At 52.4% G+C, this 25549-nt stretch overlaps 1 protein-coding gene across 1 annotated transcript in view; it reads left to right on the top strand.

Annotated features, from left to right (window-relative positions):
- LOC142286063 (DENN domain-containing protein 5B) overlaps positions 1-25549 on the top strand; it is a 98423-nt gene that overhangs the window by 46716 nt on the left and 26158 nt on the right. Inside the window, exons 13-19 of the mRNA XM_075333319.1 lie at positions 769-890; positions 1440-1585; positions 7008-7126; positions 7320-7507; positions 9103-9185; positions 10335-10461; positions 12875-13049. Of these exons, the coding sequence (XP_075189434.1) occupies positions 769-890; positions 1440-1585; positions 7008-7126; positions 7320-7507; positions 9103-9185; positions 10335-10461; positions 12875-13049 (960 nt within the window). The remainder of the gene's footprint in view (positions 1-768; positions 891-1439; positions 1586-7007; positions 7127-7319; positions 7508-9102; positions 9186-10334; positions 10462-12874; positions 13050-25549) is intronic.

Raw genomic sequence — 25549 nt, 5'->3', positions numbered from 1 at the left:
TGTGCTTGTATGGTTCTAGCGGTGCTGCCTGTCTGTGCTGGTATGTTTCTAGCGGTGCTGCCTGTGCTGGTTATGGTTCTAGCGGTGCTGCCTGTGCTTGTATGGTTCCAGCTGTGCTGCCTGCCTGCGCTGGTATGGTTCTAGCGGTGCTGCCTGCCTGTGCTGGTATGGTTCTAGCGGTGCTGCCTGTCTGTGCTGGTATGGTTCTAGCGGTGCTGCCTGCGCTGGTATGGTTCTAGCGGTGCTGCCTGTGCTTGTATGGTTCCAGCTGTGCTGCCTGCGCTGGTATGGTTCTAGCGGTGCTGCCTGTGCTTGTATGGTTCCAGCTGTGCTGCCTGCCTGCACTGGTATGGTTATAGCGGTTCTGCCTGTGCTTGCATGGTTCTAGCTGTGCTGCCTGCCTGCGCTGGTATGGTTCTAGCGGTGCTGCCTGCCTGCTCTTGTATGGTTCTAGCGGTGCTGCCTGCGCTGGTATGGTTCTAGCGGGGCTGCCTGCCTGTTCTTGTATGGTTCTAGCATTCTAGCAGTGCTGCCTGCCTGCTCTTGTATGGTTCTAGCGGTGCTGCCTGCCTGCTCTTGTATGGTTCTAGCGGTGCTGCGTGCCTGCTCTTGTATGGTTTTAGCGGTGCTGCCTGGGCTTGTATGGTAACAGCGGTGCCCCCTTTCCTAGACCGATGATCATCCTGGCAGGAGGGGATATCCTTGTCTTCTGGTTTGTCTCTCGATCATATCAGGACATACTTGTGCTGACTCCGCCTTGTCTTGCAGGAAGTTATACAAGCGATACGCCTTCCTGCGCTGCGAGGAGGAGAAGGAGCAGTTCCTCTACCACCTCCTCTCGCTGAACGCCGTGGACTACTTCTGCTTCACCAGCGTCTTCACCACCATCTGTAAGTGACATCGGGTTTCCCTGGTCTCAGTTTCATTTATCTGAAGGATCGCTCCGCACTAACGTTATACTCGTATATCCAGTGCCGGGACTCTCTTACAACCACTCCTCAGTCCATCAGTTTTGTGTAGTGAAATGCCGCATTAGTCTTCTGTTCCCGGCCCTGGCGGCCGCTGTCCTCCGATAACCCCTCCGCTGTCCTCCGATAACCCCTCCGCTGTCCTCCGATCACCCCTCCGCTGTCCTCCGATCACCCCTCCGCTGTCCTCCGATCACCCCTCCGCTGTCCTCCGATCACCCCTCCGCTGTCCTCCGATCACCCCTCCGCTGTCCTCCGATCACCCCTCCGCTGTCCTCCGATCACCCCTCCGCTGTCCTCCGATAACCCCTCCGCGCTCATATCCTGGGCTCATTAGTCCGGTAACGATGTGATGAAAGGCTTTATTGTGTGATCTCGCTGCTCCAGACCCGGTTTCTGTCCGGACACTGACCCACTTTTTATACTCAGAGAGAAGTCTTCATGTGACATTATGATTTTCTGTGTCCGCAGTGATTCCATACCGGGCGCTGATTATCCCCATCAAGAAGCTGAGCAACGCCATCACCACGTCCAACCCGTGGGTGTGCGTCTCCGGAGAGCTGGGGGACACCGGGGTCATGCAGATCCCCAAGAACCTGCTGGAGATGACATTTGAGGTTTGTCGCCTCGGAAAGGTCTCACGTCCCTGCCACTCGTGTTCTGGCTCCAGGCTCCGCGCTGACATTTGGCTGCGGCCTTGTCTTCTTTCTTATTCGTAGATCTTACAGATTGTCTAATACTCCACAAGTTTCCTTTCCTAAATCTGCATTTATGATGCCCAAGATCTCAGGTCTCTACTGACTATATTATCGCCAATGTAGACCTACAGAATCCCTCTACAGGACATATTAAAGGGACGCTCCACCTTTACTGGTGGTGTGATATATCTTAAGTTTCCCTATAACTGCTGTTGACGGTTCTTACAGACAACTGTTTTTGTTCAATAGCCTCTTGCTATTAAAGGTGGAGAGTCATTTTAAGAAGGTATTGCACAGATAGTTGTCAATAAGATCCATCAACAGCAGTTGGATGATGTTTATTTACTACTAGAAGGTGGCCCGATTCTACGCATCGGGTATTCTAGAATTTACGTATTGTGTAGTTCATGTATGATTTTCGTTATATATATATATAGATGTTGTTGTCTGTAGTTACCAAGTGTTTGTGTAGGGCGCTGTACATGTTCTGGGTGTTGTCTGGGTGTGGCGGGGGGGGGTGAGAGCGGTGTTGTATGTGTGTTGCGTTGTTTGTGGAGCGCTGTGTGTCTGTAGCGTTGTGTGGTGTGTTTTGGGGGGAGGTATGTTTTGTGCAATGTGTGTGTTGTGCGGTATGTACGTATATTTGTGTGTGCCGTGGTGTTTGTGTGTGTGTGTGTGTAGCGTTGTCTGTGTGTGTGGGTGTCTGTGTAGGGCAGTTGTTTGTGGTTCCCAGTGTGTGTGGTGTGTTGTGCAGTGCGCGCGCGTGTGTGTGTGTGTTGGGGGGAGGTGTGCACTTCCCATCGTGCTCCATCCCCTATGCTGCGCACCCCCCATCGTGCTCCATCTCCCATGCTGTGTACTCCCAAACGTGCTCCATCCGCCATGCTGCGCACTCCCAAACGTGCTCCATCCGCCATGCTGCGCACTCCCAAACGTGCTCCATCCGCCATGCTGCGCACTCCCAAACGTGCTCCATCCCCCATGCTGCACCAGCATCAGCCTCTCTGCCCGCAGCATCAGCCTCTCTGCCCGCAGCATCAGCCTCTCTGCCCGCAGCATCAGCCTCTCTGCCCGCAGCATCAGCCTCTCTGCCCGCAGCATCAGCCTCTCTGCCCGCAGCATCAGCCTCTCTGCCCGCAGCATCAGCCTCTCTACCCGCAGCATCAGCCTCTCTACCCGCAGCATCAGCCTCTGTCCGCAGCATCAGCCTCTGTCCGCAGCATCAGCCTCTGTCCGCAGCATCAGCCTCTGTCCGCAGCATCAGCCTCTGTCCGCAGCATCAGCCTCTGTCCGCAGCATCAGCCTCTGTCCGCAGCATCAGCCTCTGTCCGCAGCATCAGCCTCTGTCCGCAGCATCAGCCTCTGTCCGCAGCATCAGCCTCTGTCCGCAGCATCAGCCTCTGTCCGCAGCATCAGCCTCTGTCCGCAGCATCAGCCTCTGTCCGCAGCATCAGCCTCTGTCCGCATCATCAGCCTCTGTCCGCAGCATCAGCCTCTGTCCGCAGCATCAGCCTCTGTCCGCAGCATCAGCCTCTGTCCGCAGCATCAGCCTCTGTCCGCAGCATCAGCCTCTGTCCGCAGCATCAGCCTCTGTCCGCAGCATCAGCCTCTGTCCGCAGCATCAGCCTCTGTCCGCAGCATCAGCCTCTGTCCGCAGCATCAGCCTCTGTCCGCAGCATCAGCCTCTGTCCGCAGCATCAGCCTCTGTCCGCAGCATCAGCCTCTGTCCGCAGCATCAGCCTCTGTCCGCAGCATCAGCCTCTGTCCGCAGCATCAGCCTCTGTCCGCAGCATCAGCCTCTGTCCGCAGCATCAGCCTCTGTCCGCAGCATCAGCCTCTGTCCGCAGCATCAGCCTCTGTCCGCAGCATCAGCCTCTGTCCGCAGCATCAGCCTCTGTCCGCAGCATCAGCCTCTGTCCGCAGCATCAGCCTCTGTCCGCAGCATCAGCCTCTGTCCGCAGCATCAGCCTCTGTCCGCAGCATCAGCCTCTGTCCGCAGCATCAGCCTCTGTCCGCAGCATCAGCCTCTGTCCGCAGCATCAGCCTCTGTCCGCAGCATCAGCCTCTGTCCGCAGCATCAGCCTCTGTCCGCAGCCTCTCTGTCCGCAGCCTCTCTGTCCGCAGCCTCTCTGTCCGCAGCCTCTCTGTCCGCAGCCTCTCTGTCCCCAGCCTCTCTGTCCCCAGCCTCTCTGTCCCCAGCCTCTCTGTCCCCAGCCTCTCTGTCCCCAGCCTCTCTGTCCCCAGCCTCTCTGTCCCCAGCCTCTCTGTCCCCAGCCTCTCTGTCCCCAGCCTCTCTGTCCCCAGCCTCTCTGTCCCCAGCCTCTCTGTCCCCAGCCTCTCTGTCCCCAGCCTCTCTGTCCCCAGCCTCTCTGTCCCCAGCCTCTCTGTCCCCAGCCTCTCTGTCCCCAGCCTCTCTGTCCCCAGCCTCTCTGTCCCCAGCCTCTCTGTCCCCAGCCTCTCTGTCCCCAGCCTCTCTGTCCCCAGCCTCTCTGTCCCCAGCCTCTCTGTCCCCAGCCTCTCTGTCCCCAGCCTCTCTGTCCCCAGCCTCTCTGTCCCCAGCCTCTCTGTCCCCAGCCTCTCTGTCCCCAGCCTCTCTGTCCCCAGCCTCTCTGTCCCCAGCCTCTCTGTCCCCAGCCTCTCTGTCCCCAGCCTCTCTGTCCCCAGCCTCTCTGTCCCCAGCCTCTCTGTCCCCAGCCTCTCTGTCCCCAGCCTCTCTGTCCCCAGCCTCTCTGTCCCCAGCCTCTCTGTCCCCAGCCTCTCTGTCCCCAGCCTCTCTGTCCCCAGCCTCTCTGTCCCCAGCCTCTCTGTCCCCAGCCTCTCTGTCCCCAGCCTCTCTGTCCCCAGCCTCTCTGTCCCCAGCCTCTCTGTCCCCAGCCTCTCTGTCCCCAGCCTCTCTGTCCCCAGCCTCTCTGTCCCCAGCCTCTCTGTCCCCAGCCTCTCTGTCCCCAGCCTCTCTGTCCCCAGCCTCTCTGTCCCCAGCCTCTCTGTCCCCAGCCTCCCTGTCCCCAGCCTCCCTGTCCCCAGCCTCCCTGTCCCCAGCCTCCCTGTCCCCAGCCTCCCTGTCCCCAGCCTCCCTGTCCCCAGCCTCCCTGTCCCCAGCCTCTCTGTCCCCAGCCTCCCTGTCCCCAGCCTCTCTGTCCCCAGCCTCTCTGTCCCCAGCCTCTCTGTCCCCAGCCTCCCTGTCCCCAGCCTCTCTGTCCCCAGCCTCTCTGTCCCCAGCCTCTCTGTCCCCAGCCTCTCTGTCCCCAGCCTCTCTGTCCCCAGCCTCCTCCAGCACGCCGTGCTCCTCTGCCGACACACACACCCGATTGCATACACTCACACACACACCCGATTGCATACACTCACACACACACCCGATTGCATACACTCACACACACACCCGATTGCATACACTCACACACACACCCGATTGCATACACTCACACACACACCCGATTGCATACACTCACACACACACCCGATTGCATACACTCACACACACACCCGATTGCATACACTCACACACACACCCGATTGCATACACTCACACACACACACATTGACGATATTGCACATACGCGCTTATACTCACAACATCCGGAGATACCACATGCTTCTGGCCATGTGATCCTCCGGCAGGTCCTGGAAGCTCACAGTACAGTATCGCCGCCGAGAAGCAAGCGATATCCCAGGATGTTGTGAGTGTGTGGATGCGATGTGATGTGTGTATGAGAGTGAGTGTGATCTGATGTGTGTGCGTGTGTGTATTTTCCGCCGCTGCAGGACCTTGATGCGCTGGTAACTATGCTACCATGGTTACCAGCGTATCTCGTCCCCCGCTCGCACGGGAGCCCACACCAGCATACGCCGGCCAGCCCCAGCAATGCGAGGGTATGTGTCGGCTGGTTTGGCGGCGTACGCTGATGTGGGCTCCCAGGGGTACAGTACTCACCTGGTAGTCGTGGCTCAGTGACCGTGTCGGTTCGGGGAATGCGTGGGGGGGCGGGGCCAGAGCTAGCGTGCATTGCGTGAGGGGGGCGGGGCGTGGCCGAGTTGCCAATGCCTGCAGGGTGCTGGGGCGAGAGGCCAATCTGTGGGGGGGGGCGGAGGCTGGGCGAGCGGCCGGCCAATCCGTGTGGGGGCGCAGCCTGGGCGAGCAGCCAATCCGTGCGGGGGGGTGGGGCCATGGCGAGCCCAGCGGCCAATCAGCTTTGTGTCACCGTAAGGACACAATTTTAGGACACAATTTTGGAGCCAGACAGACAGACAGAATAAGGCAATTATATATATATAGATTTTCAACATAAAAACTTCCAACCAACTGCTGTTGACTGATCTTATTGACAACTATTTCTTCAATAACCTCTTAAAAAAAACCCTCTTGTAAAAATATACACATACATTATGTATGTACATATGTGTGTGTATGTATATGTATATATATATATATATATATATATATATATATATATAATATATATATAATATATATTAATGGTGGAGTGCCATGTTATCTTTTCAGTGCTGTAGCCGTACATCTTTACTTTTCATATTTTATTTTTTTTTTTTTACACACTGCATCATAGAAACCATCAGCAAGCTGCTGTTGACAGATCTGTTTTCAAAATAACTTATTATTTAATCATTGAGCAATAGTAAATATATAGTCATCGACGGGGCTCCACTTTGAATGTAAACTTCACCTTCAATGGTGTTGTTCTATACTTTTAGTCTTTAGGGGGTTTTTTGTTTGTTTTTTTTTTAAAAAAAAAACTTTACAACCTATAACTCATCAGCAAGCTGCTGTTGACAGATCTATTTGCAAAGTAAATCTATATTTGGTTGGTGATAAGTACTAAATATATCATGAACGACGATACACCCATCACCTTTAAAGGGATTCTGTCATCACTTTTTTTTGCCCCCTAATCTGAGAGCAGCATAATATAGGGGCAGAGATCCTGATTCCAGCGATGTGTCACTTACTAGGCTGCTTAGTGTAGTTTTGGAAAAAATCACTGATTAATCAGCAGGAGATTATCATTACAGGACTACTTGGCGTGCTGCAGGTAGTCCGGCATATCCATGAGCTCTGTATAACTGCTATGTCTGCCGCAGGGAAAACAGTGATTTTATCAAAATGACAGCAGACAGCTGAGTAAGTGACACATCACTGGAATCGGGGTCTCTGGCTCTACATTATGGTGTTCTCTTGTGGGGGGGCGGCAAAGAGCAGGTGACAGATTCCCGCACATTCCCTCCTGTTGACATTTTGCTTATTTTTGACAGAATGCGCTGTAATCCTGACGAATTATAAAGCGTTGCATACATTGTTTTCATTTTGCTGCTTTTTCATCAGTGTCAGAATCTGGGCAAACTCACCACGGCCCAGCTCGGGCACGACAACTCGGGACTCCTGGCCAAGTGGCTGGTCGACTGCGTCATGGTCCGGAACGAAATAACCGGGCACACGTACAAGTAAGCATTTGTGGAATTGGATTTTCTGTTTATTACATAGCCATAAAATTGTATATCTTTAAGCGATGAGCTGATACTTTCCGATCTGTCGATGTCCTCGGTGATGTCTCCGGTCGTCATTATGGCCCTTTAAGGATCCTGCAGTGATGATCGCCTGGTGCCATTTCTGAGACATTTTACGCCTTTGTTGTAGATTCCCCTGTGGACGTTGGTTGGGAAAAGGAGTGGACGACGGCAGCCTGGAGAGGGTCCTGATCGGGGAGCTCATCACACCGGTGTCTGACGATGACCTCGGCAAGCAGAGTCGGACCCCACCGCTGCAGAAATCCCCCACCGTGGCCCGCAGGCTGAGCATTACCTCCCTGACTGGGAAGAATTCCAGTAAGTCCATGTCTACATTTAAGGGTTTTTTGGGGGTTTTTTTAACCCCCTTCAACCCATGATCTGCCATGATCTGAACATGTCGTTCAGTTACGTCATAGCCCGCATCTTTCCAAGCCGATCATGGCCAAATTATTCAGCCATCACGTTCCTGTAACAGTCAACACACGCTGGCTGGGGGGTTCGTCATTCCTGCTGAAGACCCCCTTATCTGTCATTATGATGCCCCTCGAAAGCCACCCTGTAGCCGGCGTCCATAAGAGATTGTGATTTTTGCTATACATAGTAGTGCACGTGCACTGCTGTGTGTAGCACAAACTGCAACTTCAAGACCCCGAACAGGACTAACAAACATTTAAAAATAAATTGAAGTGGTCTGGAGAATGAAGCTGCAAGGATAAAGATGAGGGATATATATTCGGCGGTCTCTGTCCTATAGAGAATGAATGCCCCGTTCTCTGGATCAGTGGGGGGGGGTCGTCGTTCCTGCTGAAGACCCCTGTACCTGTCATTAAGATTTCCCTCGAAAACCATCCTGTAGCTGGTGTCCATAAGAGATTGTGATGTTCGCTATACATAGTAATACACATGTACTGCTGTGTATAGCACAAGCCGCGGCTTCAAGACCGACTAAGGGGTCTAACAAACACTAAAAAAAAAAAAAAGGAAAAAGGAAGTTGAAGTGGTCTGGTGTTCATTCACCAGACCACTTCAAGTTTTTTTTGGTGTTAAACCCCTTAGTGGGTCTTGAAGCTGTGGCTTGTGCTATACACAGCAGTGCATGGGCACTACTATGTATAGCAAAAATCACAATCTCTTATGGATGCCAGCTACAGGTACAGGGCTGCAAGAAAAAAGATGAGTGATATATTCGGCTGTCTCTGTCCCATAGAGAATGAATGCCCCATTCTCTGGATCAGTGGGGAGGGGGGGGGGGTGCTTGTCATTCCTGCTGAAGACCCCTGTACCTGTCGTCATTATTCTCCTCGAAAGCCAGCCTGTAGCTGGTGTCCATAAGCGATTGTAATGTTCGCAATACATAGTAGTGCACATGCACCGCTGTGTATAGCACAAGCCACAGCTTCAAGACCCACTAAGGGGTCTAACAAACACCTAAACACAAAAAAAAAAAGTTGAAGTAGTCTGGTGAATGAGGCTGCAAGGAAAAAGATAAGTGATATATTTGTCTGTATCTGTCCCATAGTGAATGAATGCCTCATTCTCTGGATTAGTGGGGAGGGGGAGGGCTCGTTATTGCTGCTGAAGACCCCCTTACCTGTTATGATTCTCCTCAAAAGCCAGCCTGTAGATGGTGTCTATAAGAGATTTGTAGTTTTTGCTATACATAGTAGTGCACATGCACTGCTGTGTATAGCATAAACTGAAACTAACATAGTGTAAAAAAAATAAATAAAGTTGACATGATTGAAGCTGCCAGGTTAAAGACGAGCGATGTACTCTGCTATATCTGTCGCATAGAGAATGAATGGTGCACTTCAAAGCCCGATTCTCTAGATCCACCTTGTTGGAGTCCTCCATGTACAGTATATACATGTGCAGGTTGTGTCTATATGGACTTTTGTGTTTCTTTCCAGAACCCAATGCCGGGCAGATCCAGGAGGGAATCGGAGAAGCGGTGAACAATATCGTAAAGCACTTTCACAAGCCGGAAAAAGAGGTAAAATCCTCCATGTTTTCTTCTGAAGCCTAACATGAGTAATGTATATTGTGCATCGACATGAGGCGACGCCGTGTGCAGCGATTCCCCGGTCACACTACGGCAGCTTTCCCTCTCTCTCTGACCTGGAAATGCCATCTTACTTTAGGAGGATTAACCTACTTTCCCCATGATCCTTTATAGCTGGAACGTTACATGTTCTTAATCATCCCACAGTCTGCAGGGGCTGATAACAAAGAGCAATAGACAGTATTGCACCGCGCAGCCTATTTAGGTTATAGACATACATATATAACACACTATATACTATAGACCGTAGTTTAGGAATCTTTTAAGGGGAAGATCTAATGTTTTGGACCTTGAAAACTTAGAGCAGACGGGTCTAAAATGTGGCACGTCCAGTCGGAGTTGGCACCATTTATTAGTTGTGCATTGTGGCATTTCAGGCCACACCTCTTTCCAGATAAGCCACTCCTTTTCCGCTAGTCCACACCCCATTGTCAATTTAGTATAAAATGCAAAATGTAGTACAAGTTATATACTCCATTTTTGGGGGGGCTCAAATTAAGCAACAATTTTGGTGCAAATTGGTTCAGGAAGTCTCCCTCTGCATTTTCCAATCTGTGTACTGTATATAGAGGGTCCTCCCGGCTCGTTTCTTTAGGATGACATTGCTGGTCCCGTTGGGCCCCTCTCCGGCTCTTTGTTATGCAGCGCAGGTTTTCAGCACTAATCCGCGTCTCCTTTTTTAAAGCCTCTTACATGATTTGTGACACGTCCAGTCGGAGTTGGCACCATCTATTAGTTGCGCATTGTGGCATTTCAGGCCACTCCTCCTTTTCCGCTAGTCCACTCCCCATTGTCACTTTAGTATGAAATGTAAAATGTAGTAGAATTTATATACTCCCATTTTTAGGCGGCCTCAAATTAAGCTACAATTTCGGTGCAAATTGGTTCAGGAAGTCTCCCTCGGCATTTTCCAATGTGCGTACTTAATATAGAGGAGGGTCCTCCCGCCTCGTGTCTTTAGGATGACATTGCTGGTCCCGTCGGGCCCCTCTCCGGCTCTTTGTTATGCAGCGCAGGTTTTCAGCACTAATCCGCGTCTCCTTTTTTTTAAAGCCTCTTACACGATTTGTCTCCCTGCAGAGAGGCAGTTTAACCATCCTGCTCTGCGGAGAAAGCGGCCTCGTCTCAGCCCTGGAGCAAGTCTTTCATCACGGATTTAAGTCTGCCCGTATCTTCCACAAGAGCGTCTTCATCTGGGACTTCATAGGTAAAAAAAAAAAAGCCCACTGTCTTTTATTTGTGTGGACGGGCGCAGACCAAGGTGAATGGAGGGGGCTTCATCCGTAATCACTTTACAGTGACTGTAAAGATATAAAGCAGATTCTGCAGGTCAATGAATATGGAAGGGTTTACATAATTAATAACAGACGTGGAGTTAAATTCATGGGTTGACTTTAACCCCCCCCCCTCCACCACATCAAATGTACATCATGCATGTCGGGTGCAGGACCCGAGCCCGCTCTGTACATAGCAGGTGTTGGCTGTGTTATACAGCAGGTGTCGGCTGTGTTTATACAGCAGGTGTCGGCTGTGTTTATACAGCAGGTGCCGGCTGTGTTTTATACAGCAGGTGCCGGCTGTGTTTTATACAGCAGGTGCCGGCTGTGTTTTATACAGCAGGTGCCGGCTGTGTTTTATACAGCAGCTGCCGGCTGTGTTTTATACAGCAGCTGCCGGCTGTGTTTTATACAGCAGCTGCCGGCTGTGTTTTATACAGCAGCTGCCGGCTGTGTTTTATACAGCAGCTGCCGGCTGTGTTTTATACAGCAGGTGCCGGCTGTGTTTTATACAGCAGGTGCCGGCTGTGTTTTATACAGCAGGTGCCGGCTGTGTTTTATACAGCAGGTGCCGGCTGTGTTTTATACAGCAGGTGCCGGCTGTGTTTTATACAGCAGGTGCCGGCCTCTAATAGCTAAAATGCCACTCACAACACTTAAGAGGAGCAATCACACAGCACTGTTTGGGTCGTCTGAGGTCTACAAAGGGCCCGAATGGCTGCTATCTTTGTACTCCTGATCACCGGCCTTAATAAACTGGTGTATACAGTGTGTCCACCCATATCCTGTCCACCGCCATTAACCTGAGAACGGCGTCAGCTATAGGCATAGAAGTGGTGTCTAGGTATAGTAAAGTAGCCATGCGCTACACAATGTAACCACCTATAGCGCCACCTGGTAGAAAACAACGGAGTTAGCATTTTTATCTCGAAAACGGAACGAGATAGAGAAAAAAAGTGGATTACAAAGTTGTAGGGCATCATCAATTCAATACGAATCGACACCTTGCATACAGAAATGCTATGATTAGAACGTGTAAAACTCACAAAGCTGTGGACGTGAAGCGACACCTCATGGAGACGTTCCTACAAGTCATTGGGTATGGTGGCTGTGTGGAGTGGCCTCCGCTCACCTGACCTGACCCCATTGGACTTCTTTCTGTGAGGTCACATCAAACAGCAGGTGTATGCGACCCCTCCACCAACATTGCAGGACCTACGAGGACATATCACAGATGCTTGTGCAAACGTGTAACCTACCATATTGCACAGCGTGCAGCAAGATACAGTATGCTGTGCAGAGTCCAGATGTGCATTGCAGCTGACGGGGACCAGTAATGAGTGCCATATGCGTGACCAGCATTCAATGTTTTGGGGGGTCATGGGTTTCATATCATAGCATTTCTGTATGCAAGGTGTCGATTCGTATTGAATTGATGACGCCCTACAACTTTGTAATTCAATTTTTTTCTCTATCTCGTTCCATTTTCTAGATAAAAATGCTAACTCCGTTATTTTCCACCAGGTGGCGTTATAAGTGGTTTCATTGCATAGCAAATGGATACTTTACTATACCTAGACACCACTTCTATGCCTATAGCTGCCGCCGTTCTCTAGTTAATGGCGGTGGACAGGATATGGGTGGACACACTGTGTAGAACAAGCAATCAACTGATCTTTGGGTTCAAGCCTCCTAAGCAGGGGTGGAACGGTCGCATGGATCGCAACAGTGACCGGGGTTGCAGGGGGCCCGCCGACCCCAGCCCCTGCATCAGCTGGAAATGCGTCCGAAGCCGCACATCCACTTGAAATGTATCGCGGTGCAGAGACCCGTCACCAGGAGGAAAAAAATTAAAGCACAAAAAAAGCCAAAGATTTGCCAAGTAACACAGATTGAAGGCGTCTTCCCCTGCAGCTATTAAATAAGAATCCGGAATGTCAAGGACAAGGAGCTTTTGTCATATCCAAGACCTGTGATTTGCCGTCAGCTCTTGTCTTGAGAAGTGCTGCCCCCTGCAGGTAGCCGCCGGCCATTACACCCTGTACAACCTCGCCTTTAACAGCTAAAATGTCACATTGTCTGGTTGCGGCTTTAGACTAGTGCCAAGTCCCAGCCTGACATTTTATTAAATGTCACATTCCCCCAAATCCCGGATATTTGGAAGAGAAGGCGTCGAGGCTTTTTATGTTTTCAGCCCCTTAAAGTGTAACTCCAGCGTGTGCCGGTTACATAATTAGTTAGCTCGGCTTTGCTCCATTCACTGCCAGAGCTGCATTCAGAACATGACTTGCATCCATTTTTGTCCCGGTCTCATCCCCGGATGCGCTGTGCTCCCTTCTGCAGAGAAAGCCGTGATTTTCTTTGAAGCGACCGATCAGATCGGAGACGGCGAGGAAGACCAGCTGCTGCAGAGATCGTCCTGCAAAACCTTCTGCCACTACGTCACCGCCATAGTCACCGCTCCCAGGAACATCGGCAAAGACGGCAAGTTCCAGCTCCTCGTCTGCCTCGGAGCAAGGTGAGATGCTGCATGACACCAGGAGGGGGCGCTCATGGCCACAGAATATTGGCGAGCGGTGTCCATTCAGGACCATATGAAGGGAAAATACAAGTGCATCTCAATAAATTAGTCATTACGCACAGAGGGATCTATTCCTATATATTATATAGAGTCATTACACACAGACGGATCTATTTCTATATATTATATAGTCATTACACACAGAGGGATCTATTTCTATATATTATATAGAGTCATTACACACAGAGGGATCTATTCCTATATATTATATAGAGTCATTACACACAGAGGGATCTATTTCTATATATTATATAGAGTCATTACGCACAGAGGGATCTATTCCTATATATTATATAGAGTCATTACACACAGACGGATCTATTTCTATATATTATATAGTCATTACACACAGAGGGATCTATTTCTATATATTATATAGAGTCATTACACACAGAGGGATCTATTCCTATATATTATATAGAGTCATTACACACAGAGGGATCTATTTCTATATATTATATAGTCATTACGCACAGAGGGATCTATTCCTATATATTATATAGTCATTACACACAGTGATCTATTTCTATATATTATAGTCATTACACACAGAGGGATCTATTCCTGTATATTATATAGACTCATTACACACAGAGGGATCTATTCCTGTATATTATATAGTCATTACACACAGAGGAATCTATTATGTTTATTTCTGTTAATGTTGATTGTGACGCCCTGGGCAAGCCAGGGGTCACAGGTCATCACACCACCACACCCTACATCCCAGTTAGGAACACCAAAGCTACTCAAATCCTTGTTGCCTTCCTCCAGGGGCTGATGTTCACACCAGGGGGTGGGCCAGGCGGTTGGCTCCGCCCACCGAGGAGTACACAGCCCTGGAGGCGGGAAGAACCAGGCAGTGCAGTTCAGGGGAGTGAAGTAGAAGGAAGTGGTAGAGGAGCTAAGTGAAAGTGAAGTGGTAGTAGAGCAAGGAAGAAAAGGAACGAAAGTGTACGTAGAAAGGCCTGAAGTTAGTCCAGCTGTGTGCAGGACAGGTCAGCAAGGTCAGCAACAGCGGTGATTGTCCGGAGGTGGACTGCTCGGAGGTTGCTGGAAGGACCGCGTATGGGTAGTGGCCCGGCGGTCTGGAGCAGTATACGAAGGACAGTCAGCACCAAGGCAGGGGCCTCTCAGACCCCGGCAAGGCTAGGAGTCGCCATAATTTGCCGAATCCGTCAGTGAAGGGGACGTCGATCCCCCAACAACCAAGTCCCGATTGAAGACAACAGTCCAACCATTAGTGAGGAACACTGCCACCGCCAGGGCACCAGCTCCTCAGGGCCAGCGTCTGCGGGCAAAGTAGGGCTCCTCCGGCCCATATCTAAGCCGAGGAGCGGGTTACCGGTGGGAACCCATCACAACCAACATAGAAATATCAGGTGCAGGTCAGAGGGACATCACCGTTACCTGCTGGGAGAGCAAGTGCAGCCGTCCGTGGGAACCGTCTTTCCAGCCGTGTGGTTTACCGTAAAACTGTGTCAACGTCTCAGGCTGAGTGAGTACCACAGTGCCGCAAGGCACAGCGCTGCCCCCGCGTCCCTGCGCCCACCAGGCCCTGCACCTTCCACCCCATCACTGGGCCCCGGGATCACCAACCCCTACCCACGGAGGGGCAACACAACACCTGGCTGCTCCGCATCACCACTCCCGGGATCCCCATATTGAGCAGCGGTGGTGCTACAAATCACCACAACCGTGGGTGGCGTCACGGACCATCTCCCCCAACAAAATCCCCTTTTCACTCACGGGCGAGGAGTGCCACTCGAGAAACACCCGGGATCCGGCCCACCGCTCGAGCCACCACTGAGCAGCAGCAGCCGGACTCGAGCAGAGGGGTGAGCGCGGGGCCGGCACCCTCCTCCCCGCCCGCGACATTGATGATTATGGCTTACAGCCAATGAAAACCCAAAAGTAACTATCTCAGAAAAGTAGAATAATTACCATAAAACACCTGTAAAGGCTTCCTATGCGTTTAAAATGGTCCCTTACTCTGGTTCAGTAAGCTACACAATCATGGGGACGACTGCTGACTTGACAGATGTCCAGAAGTCAGTCATTAACACACTCCACAAGGAGGGTAAGCCACAAAAGGTCATTGTGAGAGCAGCTGGCTGTTCACAGAGTGCTGTATCCAAGCATATTAATGGAAAGTTGAATGGAAGGAAAAAGTGCGGTAGAAAAAAGTGCACAAGCAACCGGGATAACCGTAGCCTTGGTAGGAATTGTAAGAAAATGTCATTCAAAAATATTGGGGGAGGTTCACAAGGAGTGGACGCTGCTGGAGTCAGGGCTTCAAGAGCCACCGCACACATCGTACCCAGGACATGGGCTACAAGTGTTGCATTCATTGTGTCACCACTCCTGACCAATAGACAGCGCCAGAAGCGTCTTACCTGGGCCGAGGAGAGAAAGATCTGGACTGTTCTCAGTGGCCCATGGTGTTGATTTCAGATGAAAGTAAATTTAGCATTTAATTTGAAAATCGCAGTCCCAGAGTCTGGAGGAAGAGGAGGCCACAATCCAAGCTGCTGAGGTCTAGTGTGAGGCCTCCATAATCCGTGATGGTTTGGGGAGCCATGTCATCTGCTGGTGTAGCTCCACTGTGTTTTATCAAGATGAAAGTCAGAGCAGCCGTCTACCAGGACATATTACAGCACTTCATGCTTCCCTCTGCCGACAAGCTTTATGGAGATGGAAATTTCATTTCTTTGTCGCTCCTTATTGGGAGACCCAGACAATTGGGTGTATAGCTATGCCTCCGGAGGCCACACAAAGTATTACACTAAAAGTGTAACGCCCCTCCCCTTCAGCCTATACACCCCCCGTGCTGCCACGGGCTCATCAGTTTTTATGCTTTGTGCGAATGCTGGATAGGAGCCGAGTATCGTTCAGGGACATGGCCCTGCTACCTTGAGGTACTCTGTGTCCCCGTGGGGACCGCGCACAGCAACACTCCAGCATTGCTGGGTGTGCTAGTGCACCGGGGACAGCAGCGCTGGCTGCGTTTGTGCCATTACACACTTCAGCATCGCTGAGTGTGTTCGTGTAGGGGGACTGCCGCGCTGACCGCCGCTGCCATGGTTATCACTGCGGCGCGGCTGGGACTGTTAGTGCGCCGGGGACTTCCGCGCCGACCGCGCTTATACGGCGTCCGCGCTTATAACTCGAGTCCCCGACTTTTGCGGCCTAGTCTCGTTTTCTTCCCGCCCCCAGCCCTGCCAATCAGGGGAAGGGCGGGACGCTGTACAGGACGGCAGCACTGAGGGCTGGAGCATGCTTTGCATACTCCACCCCCCTCACTCTGCACAGTGGGGCACCAGTTCCCGCACTTTTCTGGGTCACGCCCACGGCTCCCTCCTCTCCTCAGGACGCCGGCAGCCATTCCTCTCAGCTCTGCTAACGCTGGAGAGGAGAGACAAGCTCAGGGAGACCCAGGCAGGATTTCTGGTGCCCACACAACCGCTTTGCGCAGGCGGTAAGCAGCACCTGTGGTGCTGGCCCCACTAGTGCAGAAGTGTACTTATAGATTATATGATTATAGACTATACTTTACACTGTATGGTGCACGGTTGATTTTTGTCTATGTGCCCTCCTGTATTGCTCAGAGGAGACAACAGCATGTCGTCCACAAATAGCAAGGGTGCCAAAGCACAGACTTACTATGCTGCCTGTGCAGCATGTACGGCTATACTGCCGGCAGGTTCCACTGACCCTCATTGTGTGCAATGCTCGGCCCCTGTGGCACTTTCTCAGCCGGAGCCTCTGCTAAGGGTGGCCCAGGGAGAACCACCTGTTAACACTGTCCAGGTGACAGGGACGGAGTTTGCAGTTTTTACTGAAAGACTTTCTGAGACTATGGCTAAGATATTAGAAGCCTTGCAGTCCAGGCCGGCATCTCAAGCCAGGGGCACTGTGGAATCATTGCCCCCTGGTCCCCCTCAGTTGGAACAGCAATGTCCTCCCGGGGGGTCTCATGGATCCCAGGGTGAGGTCTCTGACACGGACCGCAGCCCCAGACCGATTAAGCGAGCTCGCTATGATATCCCCTCGACATCATCACAATGTTCAGGGTCTCAGCGAGAGGACTCTCTGTATGATGAAGCGGAGGTAGCTGATCAGGATTCTGATCCTGAAGCCGCTCTCAACCTTGATACTCCTGATGGGGATGCCATAGTGAATGATCTTATTGCGTCCATCAATGAAATGTTGGACATTTCTCCCTCAGCTCCTCCAGTGGAGGAGTCAGCTTCTCAGCAGGAGAAATTCCGTTTCAGGTTTCCCAAGCGTACAAAGAGTATGTTTCTGGACCACTCTGACTTCAGAGAGGCAGTCCAGAAACACCGAGCTTGTCCAGATAAGCGTTTTTCCAAGCGCCTTAAGGATACACGTTACCCTTTCCCCCCTGACGTGGTCAAGGGCTGGACTCAGTGTCCCAAGGTGGATCCTCCAATCTCCAGACTGGCGGCTAGATCCATAGTTGCAGTGGAAGATGGAGCTTCACTCAAGGATGCCACTGACAGACAGATGGAGCTCTGGTTGAAATCCATCTATGAAGCTATCGGCGCGTCTTTTGCTCCAGCATTCGCAGCCGTATGGGCACTCCAAGCTATCTCAGCTGGTCAGGCGCAAATTGACGCACTTACACGTACGTCTGCGCCGCAGGTGGCGTCCATAACCTCTCAAACGTCGGCATTTGCGTCCTACGCTATTAATGCTGTCCTGGACTCTGCGAGCCGTACGGCGGTTGCAGCCGACAATTCGGTGGCAATACGCAGGGCCTTGTGGCTGCGGGAATGGAAGGCAGATTCGGCTTCCAAAAAGTGCTTAACTGGATTGCCTTTTTCTGGCGACCGTTTGTTTGGTGAGAAATTGGATGAAATCATCAAACAATCCAAGGGAAAGGAAACATCCTTACCCCAGGCCAAACCAAAAACACCCCAACAGAGGAGGGGACAGTCGAGGTTTCGGTCCTTTCGGGGTGCGGGCAGATCCCAATTCTCCTCGTCCAAAAGGCCGCAGAAGGATCAGAGGAACTCCGACGCATGGCGGTCTAAATCACGCCCTAAAAAGACCGCCGGAGGTGCCGCTACTAAGGCGGCTTCCTCATGACTTACGGCCTCCTCACACCGCATCCTCGGTCGGTGGCAGGCTCTCCCGCTTTTGCGACACCTGGCTGCCACAAGTAAAAGACCGTTGGGTGAGAGACATTTTGTCTCACGGTTACAGGATAGAGTTCAGCTCTCGTCCTCCGACTCGATTCTTCAGAACATCTCCGCCTCCCGAGCGAGCCGAGGCTCTTCTGCAGGCGGTGGGCATTCTGAAGGCAGAAGGAGTGGTGGTCCCGGTTCCTCTTCAGCAACAGGGTCACGGTTTCTACTCCAACCTGTTTGTGGTTCCAAAGAAGGACGGGTCCTTCCGTCCTGTTTTGGACCTAAAACTGCTCAACAAACACGTAAGGACCAGGCGGTTCCGGATGGAATCCCTCCGCTCCGTCATCGCCTCAATGTCCCAAGGAGATTTCCTAGCATCGATCGATATCAAGGATGCTTATCTCCACGTACCAATTGCTCCAGAGCATCAGCGCTTCTTGCGCTTCGCCATAGGAGACGAACACCTTCAGTTCGCGGCACTGCCGTTCGGCCTGGCGACAGCCCCAAGGGTTTTCACCAAGGTCATGGCTACAGTAGTTGCGGTCCTCCACTCTCAGGGTCACTCAGTGATACCTTACTTAGACGATCTGCTGGTCAAGGCACCCTCTCAAGAGGCATGCCAACACAGCATCAACGTTACTCTGGAGATTCTCCAGAGTTTCGGGTGGATCATCAATTTTCCAAAGTCAAATCTGACACCGGTCCAATCGCTGACATATCTTGGCATGGAGTTTCATACTCTTCCAGCGATAGTGAAGCTTCTGCTGGACAAACAGCGTTCACTACAGACAGGGGTGCAATCTCTCCTTCAAGGTCGGTCACACCCCTTGAGGCGCCTCATGCACTTCCTGGGGAAGATGGTGGCAGCAATGGAAGCAGTCCCTTTCGCGCAGTTTCACCTGCGTCCACTTCAATGGGACATCCTACGCAAGTGGGACAGGATGCCGACGTCCCTAGACAGGAACGTCTCCCTCTCTCAGGCAACCAAAGCTTCCCTTCGGTGGTGGCTTCTTCCCACCTCATTATCGAAGGGGAAATCCTTCCTACCCCCATCCTGGGCGGTGGTCACGACGGACGCGAGTCTGTCAGGGTGGGGAGCAGTTTTTCTCCACCACAGGGCTCAGGGTACGTGGACTCAGCAAGAGTCCTCACTTCAGATCAATGTTCTGGAGATCAGGGCAGTGTATCTTGCCCTAAAAGCGTTCCAGCAGTGGCTGGAAGGCAAGCAGATCCGAATTCAGTCGGACAACTCCACAGCGGTGGCTTACATCAACCACCAAGGTGGGACACGCAGTCGGCAAGCCTTCCAGGAAGTCCGGCGGATTCTGCTGTGGGTGGAAGCCACAGCATCCACCATATCCGCAGTTCACATCCCGGGCGTAGAAAACTGGGAAGCAGACTTTCTCAGTCGCCAGGGCATGGACGCAGGGGAATGGTCCCTTCACCCGGACGTGTTTCAGGAGATCTGTTGCCGCTGGGGGATGCCGGACGTCGACCTAATGGCGTCACGGCACAACAACAAGGTCCCAACATTCATGGCTCGATCTCAAGATCACAGAGCTCTGGCGGCAGACGCCTTAGTTCAGGATTGGTCGCAGTTTCGGCTTCCTTATGTGTTTCCTCCTCTGGCACTGTTGCCCAGAGTGTTACGCAAGATCAGGGCCGACTGCCGCCGCGTCATCCTCGTCGCTCCAGACTGGCCGAGGAGGTCGTGGTACCCGGATCTGTGGCATCTCACGGTCGGCGAACCGTGGGCACTGCCAGACCGACCAGATTTGCTGTCTCAAGGGCCGTTTTTCCATCTGAATTCTGCGGCCCTCAACCTGACTGTGTGGCCATTGAGTCCTGGATCCTAGCGTCTTCAGGATTATCTCAAGAGGTCATTGCCACTATGAGACAGGCTAGGAAACCAACGTCCGCCAAGATCTACCACAGGACGTGGAAAATATTCCTGTCGTGGTGCTCTGCTCAGGGGTTTTCTCCCTGGCCATTTGCCTTGCCCACTTTTCTGTCCTTTCTTCAATCCGGATTGGAAAAGGGTTTGTCGCTAGGCTCCCTTAAGGGACAAGTCTCTGCGCTCTGTGTTTTTTCAGAAGCGCCTGGCCAGACTCCCACAGGTACGCACGTTCCTGCAAGGGGTTTGTCACATCGTCCCTCCTTACAAGCGTCCGTTAGAACCCTGGGATCTGAACAGGGTGCTGATGGTTCTTCAGAAACCACCGTTCGAGCCAATGAGGGATATTTCTTCAGCGCTCTATTGGGAGACCCAGACGATTGGGGTATAGCTACTGCCCTCTGGAGGCCACACAAAGCACTACATCAAAAGTGCAAGGCCCCTCCCCCTCTGGCTATACCCCCCCGTGGTATCACGGGTTCTCCAGTTTTAGCTTTGTGTGCGAAGGAGGTCAGACATCCATGCATAGCTCCACAGATTTTAGTCAGCAGCAGCTGCTGACTATTTCGGATGGAAGAAAAGAGGACACATATAGTGTCCCCAGCATGCTCCCTTCTCACCCCTGGATGGTGTTGTAAGGTTGAGGTACCTATTGCTGGTACAGGGCTGGAGCCTGACATGCTGTTTTCCTTCCACATCCCCCTGAGGGGCTCTGTGGAAGTGGGATCCTGCCGGCCTCAAAGCTCTGACGCCGGGCTCCATCCACAGACCCATTTGAACCTGCTGGATTCGGAGCTGGAGTACCGTTCAGGGACATGGCCCTGCACCATTACAGGTACTCTGTGTCCCCGTACACACAGGCACAGCACACTCCAGACTTGCTGGGTGTGCTAGTGCGCCGGGGACAGTAATGGGTTACAGTCACTGCAGCTTTGCTGAGTGACTTTGTGTTTTGGGAACTACCGCGCCGGACGCTCCGGGAGCGGCGGCGCGGCTGGGACTTGTAGTTCGCCGGGGACTGGGCGCCGACCGCGCTTTTACGGCGGCGGCGCTTATAAATCCAGTCCCCGGCTTCTGCGGCCTAGTGCCGCTTCGTTCCCGCCCCCTCCCTGTCACTCAGGGAAGGGGACAGACGCTGAGCAATCAGCAGCGCCGAGGGCTGGAGCCTTTTTACATGCTCCAGCCCTCTCACTGCACACTGTCGGGCGCCGGATTCCCGCTCTGCCTTGGGGGCACGCCCACGGCCCGCCCCTCCTCACATGAGCTGGGGAAGAAGCCGGCAGCCATTACTGAAGTCCGAGCTCGGATTTCGGCAACCAGGCAGGACGGTGGCGATCATACACCCGCTTATAGGCGGGCGGTAAGCGGCACACATAGTGCTGTCCACAGATAACTGCAGTGTGTACATGTGTTGTTTTTAACTGCACAGGTCGCTATATGCCCGCTTGGGGAGCGACACATTAGCAGCAGGAAAGCAGGTGTGCTAAGGCACAGGCTTTCTAGGCTGCTTGTATTGCACGACTGAGGTGTTCATTTGTGTTTATGTGTTATACATTGCACTGTACAGTCGCTAGTCTTAGCTATATTCTCCTGGAATGGCTAGACTACAGCAGCAGAAAACCAAGGGTGCTGGGGCACAGGTTTTTTTCTATGCTGCTTGTATTGCATGGGCTGCAGTGTGCATTTGTACTTGTGCTTGTATGCTATACATTGCACTGTATGGTCACTCTTCTGGGCTATATTCCCCTAGATGACTAGTCTACAGCAGCAGAAGAGCAGAGGTGCCAGGGCACAGGCTTCTATGCTGCTTGTATTGCATGTGCTGCAGTGTTCATTTGTACTTGTGCTTGTATGCTATACATTGCACTGTAGGGTCACTCTTGGCTATATTCCCCTAGATGACTAGTATACAGCAGCATAGGAGCAGGGGTGCCAGGGCACAGGCTTCTATGCTGCTTGTATTGCTTGTGCTGCAGTGGTCATTTGTACTTTATGCCTGTATGCTATACATTGCACTGTACGGTCACCAATCTTGGCTATATAATTCTAGATAGCTAGTCGGCAGCGGCAAAACAGCAACACAGATTTTCAGTGCTGTTTTTACTACATGGGAGGCTGTTCATGACACCGTCCCATTGTGTGCATGCTCCCCCGTAGCACGTGCCGGGGTCTCTAGCACTTCGTCTGCCTGGGTCTCTACTAGTTGTGGCCAAAGAAACCACCTGTCAACCCTGTCCATGGACAGGGACGGAGTAGTCATAATATAGAGACTTGCAGTCCAGACAGGCCATGGGCAATCTACTGGACCAAAAGGCAGCGCTTCAGGGCTTTGATTCTGACATAGCTATCGATCCGGATACACCGGGTGGTAACGCCATACGGATTGATCCTATACCGTCCATCAATGGAAGGTTGGATCTTTCTCCCTCAGCTCCCCCAGTGGAGATAGGAGACGAACAGGAGAAGTCCCTTTTCAGTATCTCACACAGATGTTGAGTATTTTTCTGGCCACGCTGACTTCAGAGAAGCAGTCCAGGAACACCACGCTTACCAGATAAGCGTCTTCTCCAAACGTTTTTAGGATACACGTTATCCCTTTTCCCCTGACGCGGTCAGTGCTGGACCCAGGGTCCAAAGGTGGATTCTCCAATCTCCAGGCTTGCGTCTAGAGACATAGTTGCACTGGAGATGGGGCTTCACTTAAAGACGCCAGTCACAGACAGATGGACTCTGGTTGAAATCTGTCTAGGAAGCTATCGGCGTGTCGGTTGCTCCGGCATCCACAGCCGTATAGGCAACATAACCTTTTCAGCTGTTCTTGCGCAGCTGGCCTTGAGCACAGGGACATCTGTACCGCAGAGGCGTCCGTAACCCGCAATGTCTGCACTGCGACTTACCCTGTTAATACTGTCCTAAAAGTACAGTCGAGGTTTCGGTCCTTCCCAAGCTCCGGTAGGTCCCAATTGTCCTCGGGCAAAAGGGCTACTAAACCTCAGACGGGCTCAGATTCCGGCCGGGCTCAATCACGCCCAAGGAAGGCAGTCGGAGGAACCGCTACAAGGCGGTCTCCTCAGGACTCTCAGTTCTCTCTCTCTCTCCGCATCCGCGGTTGATGGCAGAACCCCCCGCCTTTGGCGACATTTAGCTGCCACAGGTCACAGACCGGTGGGTGGCGAACATTGTGCTCACGTGCACAGGACAGTGTTCTAATCTCGTCCTCCGACTCCATTTCCCTGCTGCAGGCGGTGGATGCTCTAAGAGCAGAAGGAGTGGTGATCCCTGTCCCCCCTCAGGAACGAGGGCGAGGGTTTGTACTCCAATCTCTTTGTGGCTCCAAAAAAGGACGGTTCCTTCCGTCCCGTTCTGGTCCTGACACTGCTCAACGAGCATGCGAACTCCAGGCGGTTCCGGATGGGATCCCTCCGATCCGTCATTACCTCAATGTCTCGAGGAGACTTCATTGCCTCAACAGACATCAAAGATGCCTATCTCCACGTGCCAATTGCTACGGAGCACCAACGTTTTCTACGTTTTGTGATAGGAGACGAACATCTTCAGTTCGTAGCTCTGCCATTCAGTCTGGCGACAGCCCCACGGGTGTTCACCAAGGTCCTGGCAGCAGTGGTAGCAGTCTTGCACTTTCAGGGACACCCGGTGATCCCATACTTGGACGATCTACTCGTCAAAGCACCCTCCCTCGAGGCATGCCAATGCAGCCTGAATGTTACGCTGGAGACTCTCCAGACTTTCGGGTGGATCATCAATTTGGCAAGGTCAAATCTGTCTCCGACTCAATCACTAACGTATCTCGGCATGGAGTTTCATACTCTATCAGCAATAGTGAAGCTTCCGCTGAACAAGCAGCGTTCACTGCAGACAGAGGTGCAGTCTCTCCTTCAAGGCCAGTCGCACCCCTTAAGGCGCCTCATGCACTTCCTAAGGAAGATGGTGGCAGCCATCGAGGCAGTTCTCTTTGCGCAGTTTCATCTGCGCCAACGGCAATGGGACATTCTCCGTCAATGGGACGGGCAGTCAACCTCCCTGGACAGGGAAGTCTCCCTTTCCCAGACGGCCGAGGACTCTTTGCTATAGTGGCCATAGCCCCCATCCTGGGCACTGGTCACGACAGATACGAGTCTGTCAGGGTGGGGAGCAGTTTGTCTCCGCCACATGGCTCAGGGGACGTGGACTCAGCAGGAGTCCACCCTTCAGATCGATGTTCAAATCGGGGCAGGGTATCTTACCCTATTAGCCTTCCAGAAGTGGCTAGAAAGAGAGCAGATCCGAATCCAGTCGGACATCTCCACAGCGGTGGCATACATCAACCACCAAGAAGGGGCGCGCAGTCAGCAAGCCTTCCAGGAAGTCCGGCGAATCCTCATGTGGGTGGAGGACACAGCATCCACCATATCCGCAGTTCACATCCCGGGCGTAGAAAACTGGGAAGCAGACTTCCTCAGTCGCCAGGGTATGGACGCGGGGGAATGGTCCCTTCACTCGGACGTGTTTCAGGAAATCTGTTGCCGCTGGGGGGTGCTGGACGTCGACCTAATGGCGTCTCGGCACGCCAACAAGGTCCCGGCATTTATGGCACGATCGCGCGATCACAGAGCTCTGGCGGCAGACGCCTTAGTGCAAGATTGGTCGCAGTTCCGGCTCACATGTGTGTTTCCACCTCTGGCACTCTTGCCCAGAGTACTGCGCAAAAATCAGATCCGATTGCAGCCGCGTCATACTCGTCGCACCAGACTGGCCGAGGAGATCGTGGTACCCGGATCTGTGGCATCTCACGGTCGGCCGACCGTGGTCACTACCAGACCGACCAGACTTACTGTCCCAAGGGCCGTTTTCTCCATCGGACTTCTGCGGCCCTGAACCTGACTGGGTGGCTTTTGTGTCCTGGATCCTAGCGTCTTCAGGATTATCCCAAGGGGTCGTTGCCACCATGAGACTGGCTAGGAAGCCCACGTCTGCTAAGATATACCACAGAACGTGGAAGATTTTCTTATTCTGGTGCTCTACTCAGGGAGTGTCTCCCTGGCCATTTGCATTGCCTACTTTTCTTTCCTTCCTACAATAGGAGTCAGAAAAGGGCTCGTCGCTCGACTCCCTCAAAGGGCAAGTCTCAGCACTATCCGTGTTTTTTCAGAAGCGGCTAGCACGTCTTTCTAAGGTGTGCACGTTCCCGCAGGGGGTTTGTCATATCGTACCCCCGTACAAGCGGCCGTTAGATCCATGGGATCTGAACAGGGTTCTAGTTGCTCTCCAGAAGCCGCCTTTCGAGACTCTGAAGGAAGTTTCTTTTTCTCGCCTGTCACAGAAGGTGGCGTTTCTCGTTGCGATCACATCGCTTCGGCGAGTGTCTGAGCTAGCAGCTCTGTCATCCAAGG

This window comes from Anomaloglossus baeobatrachus, unplaced genomic scaffold, assembly GCF_048569485.1.
Source record: "Anomaloglossus baeobatrachus isolate aAnoBae1 unplaced genomic scaffold, aAnoBae1.hap1 Scaffold_643, whole genome shotgun sequence".
Lineage (NCBI taxonomy): Eukaryota > Metazoa > Chordata > Amphibia > Anura > Aromobatidae > Anomaloglossus > Anomaloglossus baeobatrachus.
This window is presented reverse-complemented; position numbering and strand designations above follow the sequence as displayed.